This window comes from Coregonus clupeaformis, unplaced genomic scaffold (genome assembly GCF_020615455.1).
Source record: "Coregonus clupeaformis isolate EN_2021a unplaced genomic scaffold, ASM2061545v1 scaf0530, whole genome shotgun sequence".
NCBI classification, from domain to species: Eukaryota; Metazoa; Chordata; class Actinopteri; order Salmoniformes; family Salmonidae; genus Coregonus; species Coregonus clupeaformis.
In genome coordinates this window covers 120,794-138,841 of record NW_025533985.1, presented here as the reverse complement: position 1 = coordinate 138,841, position 18,048 = coordinate 120,794, and the positions used below count along the sequence as shown (strand labels likewise).

Here is an 18,048-nt window from a genome sequence, read left to right as displayed (position 1 = left end):
CATCAATTTAATCATTTACATGTTTTAAATATCCAAATCATATAATGAACATCTGACGGTTCATTCAGTACTTGCATTCCATCAATCCAAATTAAACTTTTTAAAATTGTAATTTGATTTTAGACGTGATCATGTCTCGAGAGGAAAAAATCCAAACAAAAGTAAGCCTATTTCTGAGTAGGATTTCATATTTTTTACATTTTAGTCATTTTGGCAGATGCTCTTATCCAGAGCCTTACAGTTAGTGAGTCAATACATTTTCATACTGGCCCCCCCGTGGGAAAATAACCCACAACCCTGGCGTTGCAAGCGCCATGCTCTACCAACTGAGCTACAGGGGACAATATCATAAACAATGTGATTTCATTTAAAAATAAATAAATAAGTCAGAACACAGCCTCTCTATTCTGTCATGTGATTTAAGGTCTTCTGTCCAGGAAAGTATGTTAAGATTTCTCTCCAGAGTGTATTCTCTTCTTATGTTTGTTCAGGCTTCCTAACTGGGTAAAACTCTTTTCACAATGGGAGCAGTGGTGCGGTTTCTCCCCGTGTGCGTCCTCTCATGTGATTTTAGTTCCTGTAAACCTGAAAATCTTTTTCCCCACACTGGGAGCAGTGGTGTGGTTTCTCTCCAGTGTGTGTCCTACCATGTGATTTTAGGTGCTCTGATCGTGAAAATCTCTTACCACACTGGGAACATTGGAAAGGCTTTTCTCCTGTGTGTATTCCTTTATGCTTTTTCAGGTTCCCTAACAGGGTAAATCTCTTTCCACACTGGGAACATTGGAAAGGCTTTTCTTCTGTGTGTATTATTTTATGGTTGTTCAGGTTCCCTAACTGGGTAAAACGCTTTCCACACTGGGCGCAGTGGTAAGGCTTTTCTCCAGAGTGTATTCTCTTGTGTTTGTTCAGGTTCCCTAATTGGGTAAAACCCTTTCCACAATGGGAGCAGTGGTGTGGTTTATCCCCCGTGTGTGTCCTCTCATGTGATTTTAGTTCCTGTGATCGTGAAAATCTTTTTCCACACTGGGAACATTGGAAAGGCTTTTCGCCTGTGTGTTTCATCTCATGCGTTTTTAGGTTCCCTAACTGGGTAAAATCCTTTCCACACAGGGCACAATGGTGTGGTTTCTCCCCTGTGTGCGTCCTCTCATGTGATTTTAGGTGCTGTAAACCTGAAAATCTCTTTCCACACTGGGAACATTGGAAAGGCTTTTCTCCTGTGTGTATTCCTTTATGCTTTTTCAGGCTCCCTAACTGGGTAAATCTCTTTCCACACTGGGAGCAGTGGTGTGGTTTCTCCCCAGTGTGTGTCCTACCATGCGATTTTAGGTGCCCTGATCGTGGGTAAAATCCATTCCACACAGGGAACATTGGAAAGGCTTTTCTCCTGTGTGTATTCCTTTATGCTTTTTCAGGTTCCCTAACAGGGTAAATCTCTTTCCACACTGGGAGCAGTGGTGTGGTTTCTCCCATGTGTGTGTCCCCTCATGCTGTATAAGCTTCCATAACCACTTAAAACTCAAACTACACTGGGAGCAGTGGTGTCGTCTCACTGGTTTGGCCGTCTCTGGGTCTGGTTCCCCCGAAGAACTCTTCTTGCGTCTGTCAGAATGAGAGTCTGGTCTCTCTCCTGCCAAAGACAGAGTATTTAGTTAAACAGAGAGACCTAAATGAAATCTCCTGCTCTTCTTCCTATGAAGTTTAATCCAGACTAGATCCCTCATTATAAAACCGTAAATGTGGATCCTGGATGCTGATTTGTTGATAGTCATGATTCATGGGTAATCCCTGTAAAATGGGTCTAGAATGGTACATAAGGGGTTAAGTTAAGATGGGTCTAGAATGGTACATAAGGGGTTAAGTTAAGATGGGGCTAGAATGGTACATAAGGGGTTAAGTTAAGATGGGGCTAGAATGGTACATAAGGGGGTTAATTTAAGATGGGTCTAGAATGGTACATAAGGGGTTAAGTTAAGATGGGGCTAGAATGGTACATAAGGGGTTAAGTTAAGATGGGGCTAGAATGGTACATAAGGGGTTAAGTTAAGATGGGTCTAGAATGGTACATAAGGGGTTAAGTTAAGATGGGGCTAGAATGGTACATAAGGGGGTTAATTTAAGATGGGTCTAGAATGGTACATAAGGGGTTAAGTTAAGATGGGGCTAGAATGGTACATAAGGGGTTAAGTTAAGATGGGGCTAGAATGGTACATAAGGGGTTAAGTTAAGATGGGTCTAGAATGGTACATAAGGGGTTAAGTTAAGATGGGGCTAGAATGGTACATAAGGGGTTAAGTTAAGATGGGTCTAGAATGGTACATAAGGGGTTAAGTTAAGATGGGGCTAGAATGGTACATAAGGGGTTAAGTTAAGATGGGGCTAGAATGGTACATAAGGGGTTAAGTTAAGATGGGGCTAGAATGGTACATAAGGGGTTAAGTTAAGATGGGTCTAGAATGGTACATACAGGGGTTAAGTTAAGATGGGGCTAGAATGGTACATAAGGGGTTAAGTTAAGATGGGGCTAGAATGGTACATAAGGGGTTAAGTTAAGATGGGGCTAGAATGGTACATAAGGGGTTAAGTTAAGATGGGGCTAGAATGGTACATAAGGGGTTAAGTTAAGATGGGGCTAGAATGGTACATAAGGGGTTAATTTAAGATGGGGCTAGAATGGTACATAAGGGGTTAAGTTAAGATGGGGCTAGAATGGTACATAAGGGGTTAAGTTAAGATGGGTCTAGAATGGTACATAAGGGGTTAAGTTAAGATGGGTCTAGAATGGTACATAAGGGGTTAAGTTAAGATGGGGCTAGAATGGTACATAAGGGGTTAAGTTAAGGTGGGGCTAGAATGGTACATAAGGGGTTAAGTTAAGATGGGTCTAGAATGGTACATAAGGGGTTAATTTAAGATGGGGCTAGAATGGTACATAAGGGGTTAAGTTAAGATTGGTCTAGAATGGTACATAAGGGGTTAAGTTAAGATGGGTCTAGAATGGTACATAAGGGGTTAAGATGGGTCTAGAATGGTACATAAGGGGTTAAGTTAAGATGGGTCTAGAATGGTACATAAGGGGTTAAGTTAAGATGGGTCTAGAATGGTACATAAGGGGTTAAGTTAAGATGGGGCTAGAATGGTACATAAGGGGTTAAGTTAAGATGGGTCTTCAGTTGAACAGTGATTAGAACAGGTGATAGATCCAGTGATGTATTTGATCATGTGATCCAGCACCAGCCAAGCGAGCCTCCCTGTTTAGCGTGAATGAAGTGAGTTGGGAACAACAATGTAAATTGTCTTAGAAGTCAATTTCACATAAAAACGTTATTTACATTGTAGTCACTGGCCCCCCGTGGGAATCGAACCCACAACCCTGGCGTTGCAAACGCCATGCTCTACCAACTGAGCTATGTCTGAACTCAGAATAAAATATGCTTCACAAAAATAACATGCTCGCTGTGGTAGAGGTTTTATTTTGAAAAGGCAATTTTCTGCATTTATCAGAATCAGCCATCAGTCCGTAAACAGGATTACTAGAAACATTTTATATAAATGCTTATTGTGTATAACGTTGGACGGAAACTGTTTATTTGTATACGGAATGTCCCTTTATTTGTCATGACTGATTTCAAGATTTTTATAATTTTCATAATATTTGTACCTTTATACCATCAATATCAATGGCGGAGACGCATAGAGATGGCAGCCCTCTGCACTTACCACTAATTCCTTTTTTTGCTAAGTTGGCCGTATTGTACATTCCTCCACGTTACTCCTTTTTTAGTGTCGTCATTAACTATTTTAGCTTCAAGACGCCCCAAAAATAAAGAAGTTAAAAAAGTTTATTGTGCTGATTTATTGGCACATTGAATTGTAGTTTACAAACTCAGTGGAAAAAAACAATGACGTCATATCTGAATTCTGCCATCTTTATGTTTGCCATTGGAATCTGTCAATGCTTACCTGGATAAATGCTTGCTTTACCATTAAACAGTTAAGGAACTGTGTGACAAACCCTTGACATTTTTAGTATAATAAATTGAAATGTTTGTTTTTTTGGAGACTTCAGAAATAAGTTGAAACAGTCCACGTGTTGAATTTCATTTGATATAATTCCCCAGAATCTAAATAGTTCCAGAATCTGAATAGTTCCAGAATCTGTATAGTTCCAGAATCTAAATAGTTCCAGAATCTAAATAGTTCCAGAATCTGTATAGTTCCAGAATCTGTATAGTTCCAGACTCTAAATAGTTCCAGAATCTAAATAGTTCCAGAATCTAAATAGTTCCAGAATCTAAATAGTTCCAGAATCGAAATAGTTCCAGAATCTAAATAGTTCCAGAATCTAAATAGTTCCAGAATCTGAATAGTTCCAGAATCGAAATAGTTCCAGAATCTAAATAGTTCCAGAATCTAAATAGTTCCAGAATCTAAATAGTTCCAGAATCTGAATAGTTCCAGAATCTGTATAGTTCCAGAATCTAAATAGTTCCAGAATCTGTATAGTTCCAGAATCTGTATAGTTCCAGAATCTGAATAGTTCCAGAATCTGTATAGGTCCAGAATCTGTATAGTTCCAGAATCTAAATAGTTCCAGAATCTGTATAGTTCCAGAATCTGTATAGTTCCAGAATCTGAATAGTTCCAGAATCTGTATAGTTCCAGAATCTGTATAGATCCAGAATCTGAATAGTTCCAGAATCTGTATAGTTCCAGAATCTGTATAGATCCAGAATCTGAATAGTTCCAGAATCTGAATAGTTCCAGAATCTAAATAGTTCCAGAATCTGAATAGTTCCAGAATCTGAATAGTTCCAGAATCTGAATAGTTCCAGAATCTGAATAGTTCCAGAATCTGTATAGTTCCAGAATCTAAATAGTTCCAGAATCTGTATAGGTCTAGAATCTGAATAGTTCCAGAATCTGTATAGATCCAGAATCTGTATAGTTCCAGAATCTGTATAGTTCCAGAATCTGTATAGATCCAGAATCTGAATAGTTCCAGAATCTGTATAGATCCAGAATCTGTATAGTTCCAGAATCTGTATAGTTCCAGAATCTGTATAGTTCCAGAATCTAAATAGTTCCAGAATCTGAATAGTTCCAGAATCTGAATAGTTCCAGAATCTGAATAGATCCAGAATCTGAATAGTTCCAGAATCTGTATAGTTCCAGAATCTGTATAGTTCCAGAATCTAAATAGTTCCAGAATCTAAATAGTTCCAGAATCTAAATAGTTCCAGAATCTAAATAGTTCCAGAATCTGTATAGTTCCAGAATCTGTATAGTTCCAGAATCTAAATAGTTCCAGAATCTAAATAGTTCCAGAATCTAAATAGTTCCAGAATCTGTATAGTTCCAGAATCTGTATAGTTCCAGAATCTGTATAGTTCCAGAATCTGTATAGTTCCAGAATCTGTATAGATCCAGAATCTGAATAGTTCCAGAATCTAAATAGTTCCAGAATCTGTAGATTTCCAGAATCTAAATAGTTCCAGAATCTGTATAGTTCCAGAATCTGTATAGTTCCAGAATCTAAATAATTCCAGAATCTAAATAGTTCCAGAATCTGTATAGTTCCAGAATCTAAATAGTTCCAGAATCTGAATAGTTCCAGAATCTGAATAGTTCCATTCCTGATATTACTGCCAGTGTTTTATAATGGTTTCCCACCATGATATTGTGATATGTATTCCTGTCAGTCATTAACTTTGTATCTGTTGATTTGTGAATGCTGTACATGCTAGCTAGTGGCTGTACTTTTCTCTGCACACGTCGTCATTGGGCTAGCATGGCTATTCATGTCCCCTTTTATTGTTCATTTGTACTTTACAGAGGAGTTGGTGCTAGAGGTCTGCATAGGTCTAACAGACCCGGAATTCCTAGATCCGACCCGGGATCCGGGTCCTAAATTCTGACTTTTGTCTTGGATCTGATATAATTGCCACGAGTCTGGGGTATGTGCAATTAAAATGTATTTACCGACTGGACCCCTCCTGATGACCGCGTGGAGCTTGTTATCTGTGTCAGACCATTGCAACACAATAAAACGTACAGCTTATGTCCAGCTGAAACTGGTTCCGGCTGCTCACGTCACGTGCGCCTGCTCCTGAGGAGAGAGAGGGAGCGAGTGAACGGAGCCTTGGCCTAGGTTACTGTTCATTGCGAAGATGGAGGCCTTTTTCATTTAACTAAACGACAGTTAGAGGAGGAGTGAAAAGAAGTCTACAAGGGGAATGTTTTATTTTTTGTATTATTATTTTTTTAGTCATTTAGCAGACGCTCTTATCCAGAGCGACTTACAGGAGCAATTAGGGTTAAGTGCCTTGCTCAAGGGCACATCGACAGATTTTTCAATTCTTAGAAAACGTTTTAGCTGATTATAGATGAGAAAACTTTGTTCAACTCGCTATTCAGATTTGATGCAATTTCTCAAATTCGTATGATTTATTTTCGTATTTATGATTCGTTTTATTATTATTATTGTTATTGTAGGTCTATTTAAGAATCTAAACCAGTTCTTTATGTATGTTTTGTTTCATTTTGTAGAAATTCTTTCGTTGGCTAAATTAATTTCGAACTGTCTTTTGGACCCGTGAATATCTCTCTATTTTTTTAAAATATATACTGTTTGTTTTTGAAAGATTGTCTTTTTCTTACTACAACGACATACTTAGACAAAGACAATTGACAACTAAACATTTACTACAAACATTGACATCCCACCTGCTCAGACCCACATGTTCCCACCATATCCACCCATCCTGTTTGTCTCACAATCTGATTTTCTCTCCTTCCTCATCCTTTGAATATCTCCAGTGCTTGTAATATTTTATGCCATATGGCTTCAAATTGAACAATTATTTTTCTCTCTGTAGCCCACATTTTGTTCAATATTTAGATAATAATGCATTTGATTCATCCACTGTCTTAACGATGGAGGGTCATTTGATTCATCCACTGTCTTAACGATGGAGGGTCATTTGATTCATCCACTGTCTTAACGATGGAGGGTCATTTGATTCATCCACTGTCTTAACGATGGAGGGTCATTTGATTCATCCACTGTCTTAACGATGGAGGGTCATTTGATTCATCCACTGTCTTAACGATGGAGGGTCATTTGATTCATCCACTGTCTTAACGATGGAGGGTCATTTGATTCATCCACTGTCTTAACGATGGAGGGTCATTTGATTCATCCACTGTCTTAACGATGGAGGGTCATTTGATTCATCCACTGTCTTAACGATGGAGGGTCATTTGACTCATCCACTGTCTTAACGATGGAGATATAAGAAAACTCAGGAAATATTTTTTCGACATATTTAACCCCTTACTTCCAACATAGGCAGATGTGGTGGATTAAGACTCAGCCCATGCTACGTCTCAATATCTCTAGCTTCAACTGACGGATTTTGATGGAGTTTATTTTTCATTATGTTACTTAGATTGACGCACGGGTGGGTCAATAAGCTCTTAAGGATTTTAAATAACCTGTAGTAATTATTTTTTAAATACATTTAATCCAGATCAAAATGATCCTTCTTTGTCTTGACACGAGTCACACACGAGTTGTTTTATGCTTTTATGTGATGTCAAGCACAGACACTGAGTAAAGCACTACAGAAAGAGATATTCAGATGTTTACAAAGGTAGTGAAATATATAATGTGAAGCATTTGATCCATTAACGTTTTGTTGGCCGCCCCCACTCTTTGTAGATTTAACAATTCCTACAGAACAACATATTAAAGTGTAGACCTTCATTAGAATGGCCCTTTAAAACCACACATCGGTTCAACAACTGCAGAGTTTGTGCTCCTGTTTTTAATATATTACTCACTGTTGTTAATCAGATCTCCAGTCTCTTCTTCTTCTTCCAATGTGACAGTAATCTCCCCCTCTTCCTTTATTCCAAAAATGTCTTCCTCTTCTTTCACTGCGACAGTCATCTCCTCCTCCTCCTCCTCTTTCACTCTGAACGCGTCTCCCTCTTCTTTCACTGTAACATCCTCCTCCTCTTTCAATCTAAAAGCTTCTTCATCTTCCGGTCAATTTAACGTCTTTCTCTTCTTCTTTCACGGTAACAGCCTCAACCTCTACTTCTTTTTTTACTGTGACATCCTCCTCTTCAAATCAAATCAAATCAAATCAAATCAAATTTTATTGGTCACATGCTACCGAATACAACAAGTGCAGACATTACAGTGAAATGCTTACTTACAGCCCCTTAACCAACAGTGCGTTTATTTTAAACAAAAAAGTAAGAATAAAACAACAACAAAAAAAAAAGTGTTGAGAAAAACAAAGAGCAGAAGTAAAATAAAGTGACAGTAGGGGAGGCTATATATACAGGGGGGTAACGGTGCAGAGTCAATGTGCGGGGGGCACCGGCTAGTTGAGGTAGTTGAGGTAATATGTACATGTGGGTAGAGTTAAAGTGACTATGCATAAATACGTAACAGAGTAGCAGCAGCGTAAAAGGATGGGGTGGGGGGCAGTGCAAATAGTCCGGGTAGCCACGATTAGCTGTTCAGAGTCTTATGGCTTGTGGGTAGAAGCTGTTGAGAAGTCTTTTGGACCTAGACTTGGCACTCCGGTACCGCTTGCCGTGCGGTAGCAGAGAGAACAGTCTATGACTAGGGTGGCTGGAGTCTTTGACAATTTTGAGGGCCTTCCTCTGACACCCGCCTGGTATAGAGGTCTTGGATGGCAGGGAGCTTTGCCCCAGTGATGTACTGGGCCGTACGCACTACCCTCTGTAGTGCCTTGCGGTCAGAGGCCAAGCAGTTGCCATACCAGGCGGTGATGCAACCAGTCAGGATGCTCTCGATGGTGCAGCTGTAGAATTTTTTTGAGGATCTGAGGACCCATGCCAAATCTTTTTAGTCTCCTGAGGGGGAATAGGCTTTGTCGTGCCCTCTTCACGACTGTCTTGGTGTGCTTGGACCATGATAGTTCGTGGTGATGTGGACACCAAGGAACTGAAGCTCTCAACCTGTTCCACTACAGCCCCTGTCGATGAGAATGGGGGTGAATGGGGTGAAAGAAGCTCTTTCACTAGAGCTTCTTTCTCCGTCCAGCAGACCTCCTCTTCTTTAGAAGGAGGAGAGTAGCTTAGTGAGCTCATGGTTGGGATGTTAGCTAGATAGCTAGTTAGCATTAGTGACTAGGCTGGTGCTAATTTACCCAGCCAGCTAGCTAGCTGACTAACAACAACGTAAATATTAAATAGGGTAACTAGCAAGTAGATACGACAAGTGTGTTTAAAACACAGTGGCTAATATACACCGAAAGAGTTTAAAGAGCTTCAATGTTTTTTTTGGCTATGAAGCTACGGAGGTGATTGACTAGCTGTTGTTGTTGAAGAAGCGTCCCGTCCACTAGATTATACGTCACACTGGCAGCATCGCCTGAAACAGGCACATCGCCATCTGCTGGGTGGGAAGGGTAACACAGTCAAGGGAAATGTTCATTTTATTTTGAGACAAAAAGTTGATTTTTCATTTATTTCATTAAATAATATTATATTGAGACGTACAAAGAGAAGCATGTGTTGATCATGGGCGGTGTGTTCAATAGGGCGATATGGGCGACGCACTGCCAAACGGGAAAAGGAAGGGATTTTTTTTCTAATCAATTATATCACGGCAACAGCAGTTATCAGTGTTCACGTCGATCTGCCAGCCACTAAATGTCAAATCAGGCTAAAGTCGTGCTTCAAATGGCCTCGCCCGTTTTTGGGGCGATTTCAGTCAAGTTGAAAATACGCCTAGAAGTCTCTCATAGCCTGTCATGTAAAATCTATTTTTTTCAAATTTCAAAGCTTTCAATACATTCTCTATGGGTGTCTGTGGGCATGCACTTACGCGCTTTCGTCATACGTGACGTAACCATGAACGTAACTAAGACAATGGCGGCTAGCAGCGTCTCTGTTGCGACCTGCAGTGTGGCGTTATTTTATGTTTTTAATTTGTAGACTTAGTTTACAAACATTCTGCAAACATCTGCTTTGAACTGAATCTTTCGGTTTTGGACTGATCTTGTTGATCGTGTACATACCCGCTACGAACGGACTAAATAATGAAAACGCTGCAGGCAGCTCGTAATCCCAATACAGCTGGGAGACTTGGCTGGATGACAGAGTCCCGGACAGAGAAGTGGAGCCGGCCACCTTCACCCTGGTCAGAGCGGACCGCGATCCTGGTAAGAGAGCGACTCTGTACCCCGACATTGAACTGCTTTCTGTGCATTGCGACCTTACTATCAATTCAATTCAATTTAAGGGCTTTATTGGCATGGGAAACGTGGTGTTAACATTGCCAAAGCAAGGGAAGTAGATAGTAAAACAAAAGTGAAATAAACAATAAATATTAACAGTAAACATTACACTCCAGAAGTTTCAAAAGAATAAAGACATTTCAAATGTCATATTATGTATATATACAGTGTTGTTACAATGTGCAAATAGTTAAAGTACAAATGGGAAAATAAATAAACATAAATATGGGTTGTATTTACAATGGTGTTTGTTCTTCACTGGTTGCCCTTTTCTTGTGGCAACAGGTCACAAATCTTGCAGCTGTGATGGCACACTGTGGTTTTTCACCCAGTAGATAAGGGAGTTTATCAAAATTGGGTTTGTTTTCGAATTCTTTGTGGATCGCTGTAAATCTGAGGGAAATATGTGTCTCTAATATGGTCATCATTTGGCAGGAGGTTAGGAAGTGCAGCTCAGTTTCCACCTCATTTTGTGGGCAGTGTGCACATAGCCTGTCTTCTCTGAGAGCCAGGTCTGCCTCACGGCGGCCTTTCTCAATAGCAAGGCTATGGTCACTGAGTCTGCACATAGTCAAAGCTTTCCTTAAGTTTGGGTCAGTCACAGTGGTCAGGTATTCTGCCACTGTGTACTCTCTGTTTAGGGCCAAATAGCATTCTAGTTTGCTCTGTTTTTTTGTTTGTTCTTTCCAATGTGTCAAGTAATTCTCTTTTTGTTTTCTCATGATTTGGTTGGGTCTAATTGTGTTGTTGTTGTTGTTGTTGTTGTTGTTGTCCTGGGGCTGTGTGGGGTCTGTTTGTGTTTGTGAACAGAGGCCCAGGACAAGCTTACTTAGGGACTCTTCTCCAAGTTCATCTCTCTGTAGGTGATGGCTTTGTTATGGAAGGTTTGGGAATCGCTTCCTTTTAAGTGGTTACTATCTGCCCCGTGAGTTCCCAATTGTTTGTTACCGTTGTGTACTGTTGATAATCACAAGTTTACTGGAGAACTGAGACCAAGTAGAGACTTTGGACAGGGTGGATATGGTATAATAAAGGCAGTTTATTCAGAGGTAAAGATATCTGGGAATCGCGTGCACGGACTCGTTCGTGCACGCGAGTAAGCAAAAGTGTCCTGTCTTAGGTCAGCTAGGATCACCACTCCTTGGCCACCCGCTGACAAGGCTGACAAGATAGGACTCTTTTTGTCCATTGTTATAGGATAGGAACAGAAACAAACGCCCAACACAAAATGGGTCATGCACAAGATTTTAGTCAGACCAAGCTATAACATTATATATTTACTACGACAGTACATTCAACCAAAAGCTAATATAACAAAGGCATCAGAGATTATTTATAATCTGTCACAGAAACTGGAATCCATCTCCCCAGATCAGTCAATAAATGCTTCTGGTATTGACTTATATGCTGCCCCTGTCTTCATGTTGTTGCTGGACATATCTTTTTTAAAATGTGTGTAGGTCACCTAAATCATCAGAAAAATTGCCCCTCCTGAGAATTTTTTCAGGAGCCGCCACTGGTGTTGATTAGTGAATATCTTTAATGAGTGAGAATTTAAAACAACCTACCATACTACTGCACATCTGCATTTAGGAAATCAGTCAAACGAACAGATAATATCCCAATAAGGCAACTAGGTCCAAACTGCTCCTACATGGTGTACCAGTACTGAGTAGGTCCAAACTGCTCCTACACGGTGTAACAGTACTGAGTAGGTCCAAACTGCTCCTACATGGTGTAACAGTACTGTGTAGGTCCAAACTGTTTTGGACAAGTCTCTGAATGTCTTTGAATGGCCCAGCCAGAGCCCAGAAATGAACCCGATCGAACATCTCTGGAGAGACCTGAAAACAGCTGTGCAGCGACTCTCCCCATCCAACCTGACAGAGCTTGAGAGGATCTGCAGAGAAGAATGTGAGAAACTCCCCAAATACAGGTGTGCCAAGCTTGTAACGTCATACCCAAGAAGACTCGAGGCTGTAATCGTTGCCAAAGGTGCTTCAACAAAGATCTCTCCAGAGATGTTCGATCAGGTTCAAGTCCAGGCTCTGGCTGGGCCACTCAAGGACATTCAGAGACCTGTCCTGAAGCCACTACTGCATTGTCTTGGCTGTGTGCTTAGGGTCATTGTCCTGTTGGAAGGTGAACCTTCGCCCCAGTCTGAGATCCTAAGCGCTCTGGAGCAGGTTTTCATCAAGGATCTCTGTACTTTGCTCCGTTCATCTTTGCCTCGATCCTGACTAGTCTCTCAGTCCCTGCCGCTGAAAAACATCCCCACGCTATGATGCTGCCACCACCATGCTTCACCGTAGGGATGGTGCCTGGTTTCCTCCAGACGTGACGCTTGTCATTCAGGCCAAATAGTTAAATCTTGGTTTCATCAGACCAGAGAATCTTGTTTCTCATGGTCTAAGAGTCCTTTAGGTGCCTTTTGGCAAACTCCAAGCGGGCTGTCATGTGCCTTTTACTGAGGAGTGGCTTCCGTCTGGCCACTCTACCATAAAGGCCTGATTGGTGGAGTGCTGCAGAGATTGTTCTACCATAAACCAAATTTTGCGAGTCACAACTTTCCAAAACCAGTCAACCGTATCCTCTCCAGAGGCAACAGAGCCGTTCTCATTGTGGACAAACTCTTTATAAATGGAGACACAACTCCATAACACCATGGCTCTACTAAATTTAACGTTACGGAAAAAACTACTGTCAATATCTGAACACTATGGAGTTGATAAGCGCACACACGCTTGATCTCTCTCTTTCTCTCTCTTCACTCCGTCTCTCTCTCCTCTCCCTCTCTCTCTTCTCTCTCTCTCTCTCCCTCTCTCTCTTCTCTCCCTCTCTCTCTCTCCGTCTCTCTCTTCTCTCCGTCTCTCTCTCTCCCTCTCCCTCTTTCTTTTCTCTCTCTCTCCTCTCCCTCTCTCCTCTCCCCCTCTCTCCTCTCTATTGTTGAGAACTTTTCTATAATTTCATATATTTTCTGTTTGTCTATCTTTTGTATGTCTGTCTACACGTTTATCTATGTTTAGATATCAGAACAGGGACGCTGGGGAATAATAACATCTTGCACGGGATACATTGGTACTGTAGTGAATACGTCTCTATAGTAATGCAATGTCTCTTTCATGATCACGTGAAACGTCAATTACTATGGAAATGCTTGGATGTGGGGTTTTTTCTTCTATGAAAATGATGTTTAATGTAGCTATACATTTACATTTTAGTCATTTAGCAGATGCTCTTATCCAGAGCGACTTACAGTTAGTGAATACATATTTTTTTATACTGGCCCCCCGTGGGAATCAAACCCACAACCCTGGCGTTGCAAACGCAATGCTCTATCAACTGAGCTACATCCCTGCCGGCCATTCCCTCCCTACCCGGCCATTGTGCGCGCCCATGAGTCTCCCGGTCGCGGCCGGCTGCGACAGAGCCTGGATTTGAACCAGGATCTCTAGTGGCACAGTTAGCACTGCTATGCAGTGCCTTAGACCACTGCGCCACTCAGGAGCTATGGTGCAACTACGATGTCGATACGATATGGATTACAGTTATCATCAGGCTATACTAACTCCATGCTTCACACATAGACACTCAACCATGCAAATTGTCCGGGTTATTTATTTATTTTGGACACAGTCTCACCCAGACATCACTAAATCACATCCAATATAACACACATCAACCTACTCAGATCCATAGGTCCTCTGTATATTATCATACACCCCCTCACTAAATCACATCCAATATAACACACATCAACCTACTCAGATCCATAGGTCCTCTGTATATTATCATACACACCCTCACTAAATCCCATCCAATATCACACACATCAACCTACTCAGATCCATAGGTCCTCTGTATATTATCATACACACCCTCACTAAATCACATCCAATATAACACACATCAACCTACTCAGATCCATAGGTCCTCGTATATTACATACACACCCTCACTAAATCACATCCAATATAACACACATCAACCTACTCAGATCCATAGGTCCTCTGTATATTATCATACACACCCTCACTAAATCACATCCAATATCCCACACATCAACCTACTCAGATCCATAGGTCCTCTGTATATTATCATACACACCCTCACTAAATCACATCCAATATCAACACACATCAACCTACTCAGATCCATAGGTCCTCTGTATATTATCAGACACACCCTCATTAAATCACATCCAATATAACACACATCAACCTACTCAGATCCATAGGTCCTCTGTATATTATCATACACACCCTCACTAAATCACATCCAATATCCCACACATCAACCTACTCAGATCCATAGGTCCTCTGTATATTATCATACACACCCTCACTAAATCACATCCAATATAACACACATCAACCTACTCAGATCCATAGGTCCTCTGTATATTATCATACACACCCTCACTAAATCACATCCAATATCACACACATCAACCTACTCAGATCTACTGCACATATAATATCTTGACTCCATTTTCTACCATCTGTGGCATTGGGCTCACAGGCAAACGGGCAAACGGGGAATCAAACAAAATGTTGCTAGGAGCTGTTTCTTGAATTCTAAACATCAGACATTTTGGAAATCTCTATTTTTCTGACCATCATAATACATCTTACGGCAGTAACTTTACAAGCACAAATTGTGGTAGATTTAGACTGAGAATAGTATCTAGTTATAGTAAGGGGTGAAATAAGTATAGCCAGGTATAATTGTAACGGTTTAGCAGATTACAAGAAAAGAAGATCAGTCTTTATGTAGCTAAAAGAAAAGGAATATGACATATAGTGTTTACAGGAAACTCACTCTACTGTTTACAGGAAACTCACTCTACTGTTTACAGGAAACTCACTCTACTGTTTACAGGAAACTCACTCTACTGTTTACAGGAAACTCACTCTACTGTTTACAGGAAACTCACTCTACTGTTTACAGGAAACTCACTCTACTGTTTACAGGAAACTCACTCTACTGTTTACAGGAAACTCACTCTACATCCTTAGATGAAGTTGGGTTGTTTACAGGAAACTCACTCTACGTCCTTAGATGAAGTTGCGTTGTTTACAGGAAACTCACTCTACATCCTTAGATGAAGTTGCGTTGTTTACAGGAAACTCACTCTACATCCTTAGATGAAGTTGCGTTGTTTACAGGAAACTCACTCTACATCCTTAGATGAAGTTGCGTTGTTTACAGGAAACTCACTCTAAATCCTTAGATGAAGTTGCGTTGTTTACAGGAAACTCACTCTACTGTTTACAGGAAACTCACTCTACATCCTTAGATGAAGTTGGGTTGTTTACAGGAAACTCACTCTACATCCTTAGATGAAGTTGCGTTGTTTACAGGAAACTCACTCTACTGTTTACAGGAAACTCACTCTACATCCTTAGATGAAGTTGCGTGGAAAAAGGAATGGGGTGGTGAAATAATGTTCTGTCATGGACAAAGGAACTCAAAAGGTCTGATGATATTAATTATCACCTAACTCTTACAGAACGTCCACGTGGACGATGATATTGGAAATCTGATAAAAGTCTACTGGAGGACAATTTATTCTTAACTAAGAGAAATTAATTTATAACTGAATTTTTCCAGTACAATATAGGTTCAGCAAATCCCCCTTATTGTTTGGGATACCTTCAAATGTACCTTCAGAGGTCATTCAATTCAATATTCATCAATAATAAATAAAAAGCAGTTTCTGTCTAAAGACTAACAAGGGAAAACACATGAACTAATAGTACAGGTAGACAGCAATAAAAAAACAATGCTACAGAGACACAGAATAGGTTAGAGGAAAAACCAAAAAGAACTGGAGGAACTTATTCCGGAACTATCTGATGTAATCTATTAGACAGAGATAAAGCAAACTGGACGGAATATGGAGAAAAATGCACCAAACTCTCCCTGAATCTCCAACACAGAAAAAAACGCTACCAAAAAGAATGAGCAGAAACTCGTTACTAAAGAATCTACGATTCTCCGAATGATATTTTAAGAGGAAACTAAATATTTTATTTTAAATATCTTTTATATTTTTCAGCAGATGTTTTTATTTTCCGCCTCATCCTCTGAACGACGATTACGGTAAAGGAATTTCTTTCCAAATAATTTAAAAAAGGAAAATTAACAAATGCATAAAATGATCAGTGCGAAGCCAAATGAGGAGGAATAACGTTTAGAGGCTATTAAATCCTATCAGTCTGGGAAAGCCCCAGGGCTTGATGGCACCAGGGCTAGATGGCACCAGGGCTAGATGGCACCAGGGCTTGATGGCACCAGGGCTAGATGGCACCAGGGCTAGATGGCACCAGGGCTTGATGGCCCCAGGGCTAGATGGCACCAGGGCTAGATGGCACCAGGGCTGATGGCACCAGGGCTAGATGGCACCAGGGGCTTGATGGCACCAGGGCTAGATGGCACCAGGGCTAGATGGCACCAGGGCTAGATGGCACCAGGGCTAGATGGCACCAGGGCTAGATGGCACCAGGGCTTGATGGCACCAGGGCTTGATGGCACCAGGGCTAGATGGCACCAGGGCTAGATGGCACCAGGGCTTGATGGCACCAGGGCTTGATGGCACCAGGGCTAGATGGCACCAGGGCTAGATGGCACCAGGGCTAGATGGCACCAGGGCTAGATGGCACCAGGGCTAGATGGCACCAGGGCTAGATGGCACCAGGGCTAGATGGCACCAGGGCTAGATGGCACCAGGGCTAGATGGCACCAGGGCTTGATGGCACCAGGGCTTGATGGCACCAGGGCTAGATGGCACCAGGGCTTGATGGCACCAGGGCTAGATGGCACCAGGGCTAGATGGCACCAGGGCTAGATGGCACCAGGGCTAGATGGCACCAGGGCTTGATGGCACCAGGGCTAGATGGCACCAGGGCTAGATGGCACCAGGGCTAGATGGCACCAGGGCTAGATGGCACCAGGGCTTGATGGCATACCGGTAGAGGTATATCAAGCCTTTTTATATACTCAAAGCTCCTTTATTAGCTTGTTTTAACTCCTATAGAAATGGTAGTCTGACAGGTACTCAGCAGGAAGGTCTGATTTCACTATTAATAAAACAAGATCCAGATGGCAAAAATAAAGATCCAGTCCACCGAAAAAAAAACTGGAGGCCTCTTACACTTCAATGTTGTGATGCAAGAATACTAGCGAAATGCACATAGCACTCAGAATTAAAAAGGTTTTTACCCAGGTATTGTTCATCCCGATCAGACAGGTTTTTTACATGGATGATACATTGGAGATAATATACGACAACTACTAGAAATAATAGAACATCATGAAACATCTAAGAAGCCAGGCCTGGTATTCATAGCGGATTCTGAAAAGGCCTTTGATAAAGTAAAAACTGGATTTTATATATAAATGCCTGGATTTTTTCAATTTCAGTGAGTATCTTATAAAATGGGTAAAAGTAATGTATAGGAACCCCAGGTGTAAAATAGTAAATAGTAGCTACTTCGTTTTGTACTGTCAAGAGGAGTTAAACAAGGGTGTCCTCTGTCACCATATCTTAAAGCGTACCTATTTATATAATGAAAAAAAAAAATATTATGCACTCACTAACTGTAAGTCGCTCTGGATAAGAGCGTCTGCTAAATGACTAAAATGTTAAATGTAAAATCTATTCGTTATGGCCATCGAAATGCTAGCTATTAAAAATTAGATCAAATAACAACATTAGAGTATTAGAAATCCAATGCTTAAAAACAAAAGATGTCCATGT

General features: G+C 40.9%; 1 protein-coding gene across 1 annotated transcript; it reads right to left on the bottom strand.

Moving 5' to 3' along the window:
- Positions 1-1,325: 1,325 nt before the first annotated feature.
- LOC123485006 (zinc finger protein 154-like) lies at positions 1,326-7,993 on the bottom strand. Its single transcript, XM_045215842.1, has 2 exons — positions 7,849-7,993; positions 1,326-1,633 (listed from the first exon to the last, which is right to left on the bottom strand). Exons 1-2 carry the CDS (start codon positions 7,955-7,957, stop codon positions 1,329-1,331), a joined length of 414 nt encoding a protein of 137 aa, XP_045071777.1. The 5' UTR covers positions 7,958-7,993; the 3' UTR covers positions 1,326-1,328.
- Between the last annotated feature and the right edge of the window lie 10,055 nt (positions 7,994-18,048).

What these genes read in the sequence shown, in the direction of transcription:
- LOC123485006 (XM_045215842.1), bottom strand. Translation starts at nt 7,957, where the DNA reads ATGACTGTCGCAGTGAAAGAAGAGGAAGACATTTTTGGAATAAAGGAA. An exon ending in TGGAGATCTGATTAACAACA is followed by an intron (nt 1,634 to 7,848) that starts GTGAGTAATATA and finishes TGTCTTTGGCAG; the next exon opens with GAGAGAGACCAGACTCTCAT.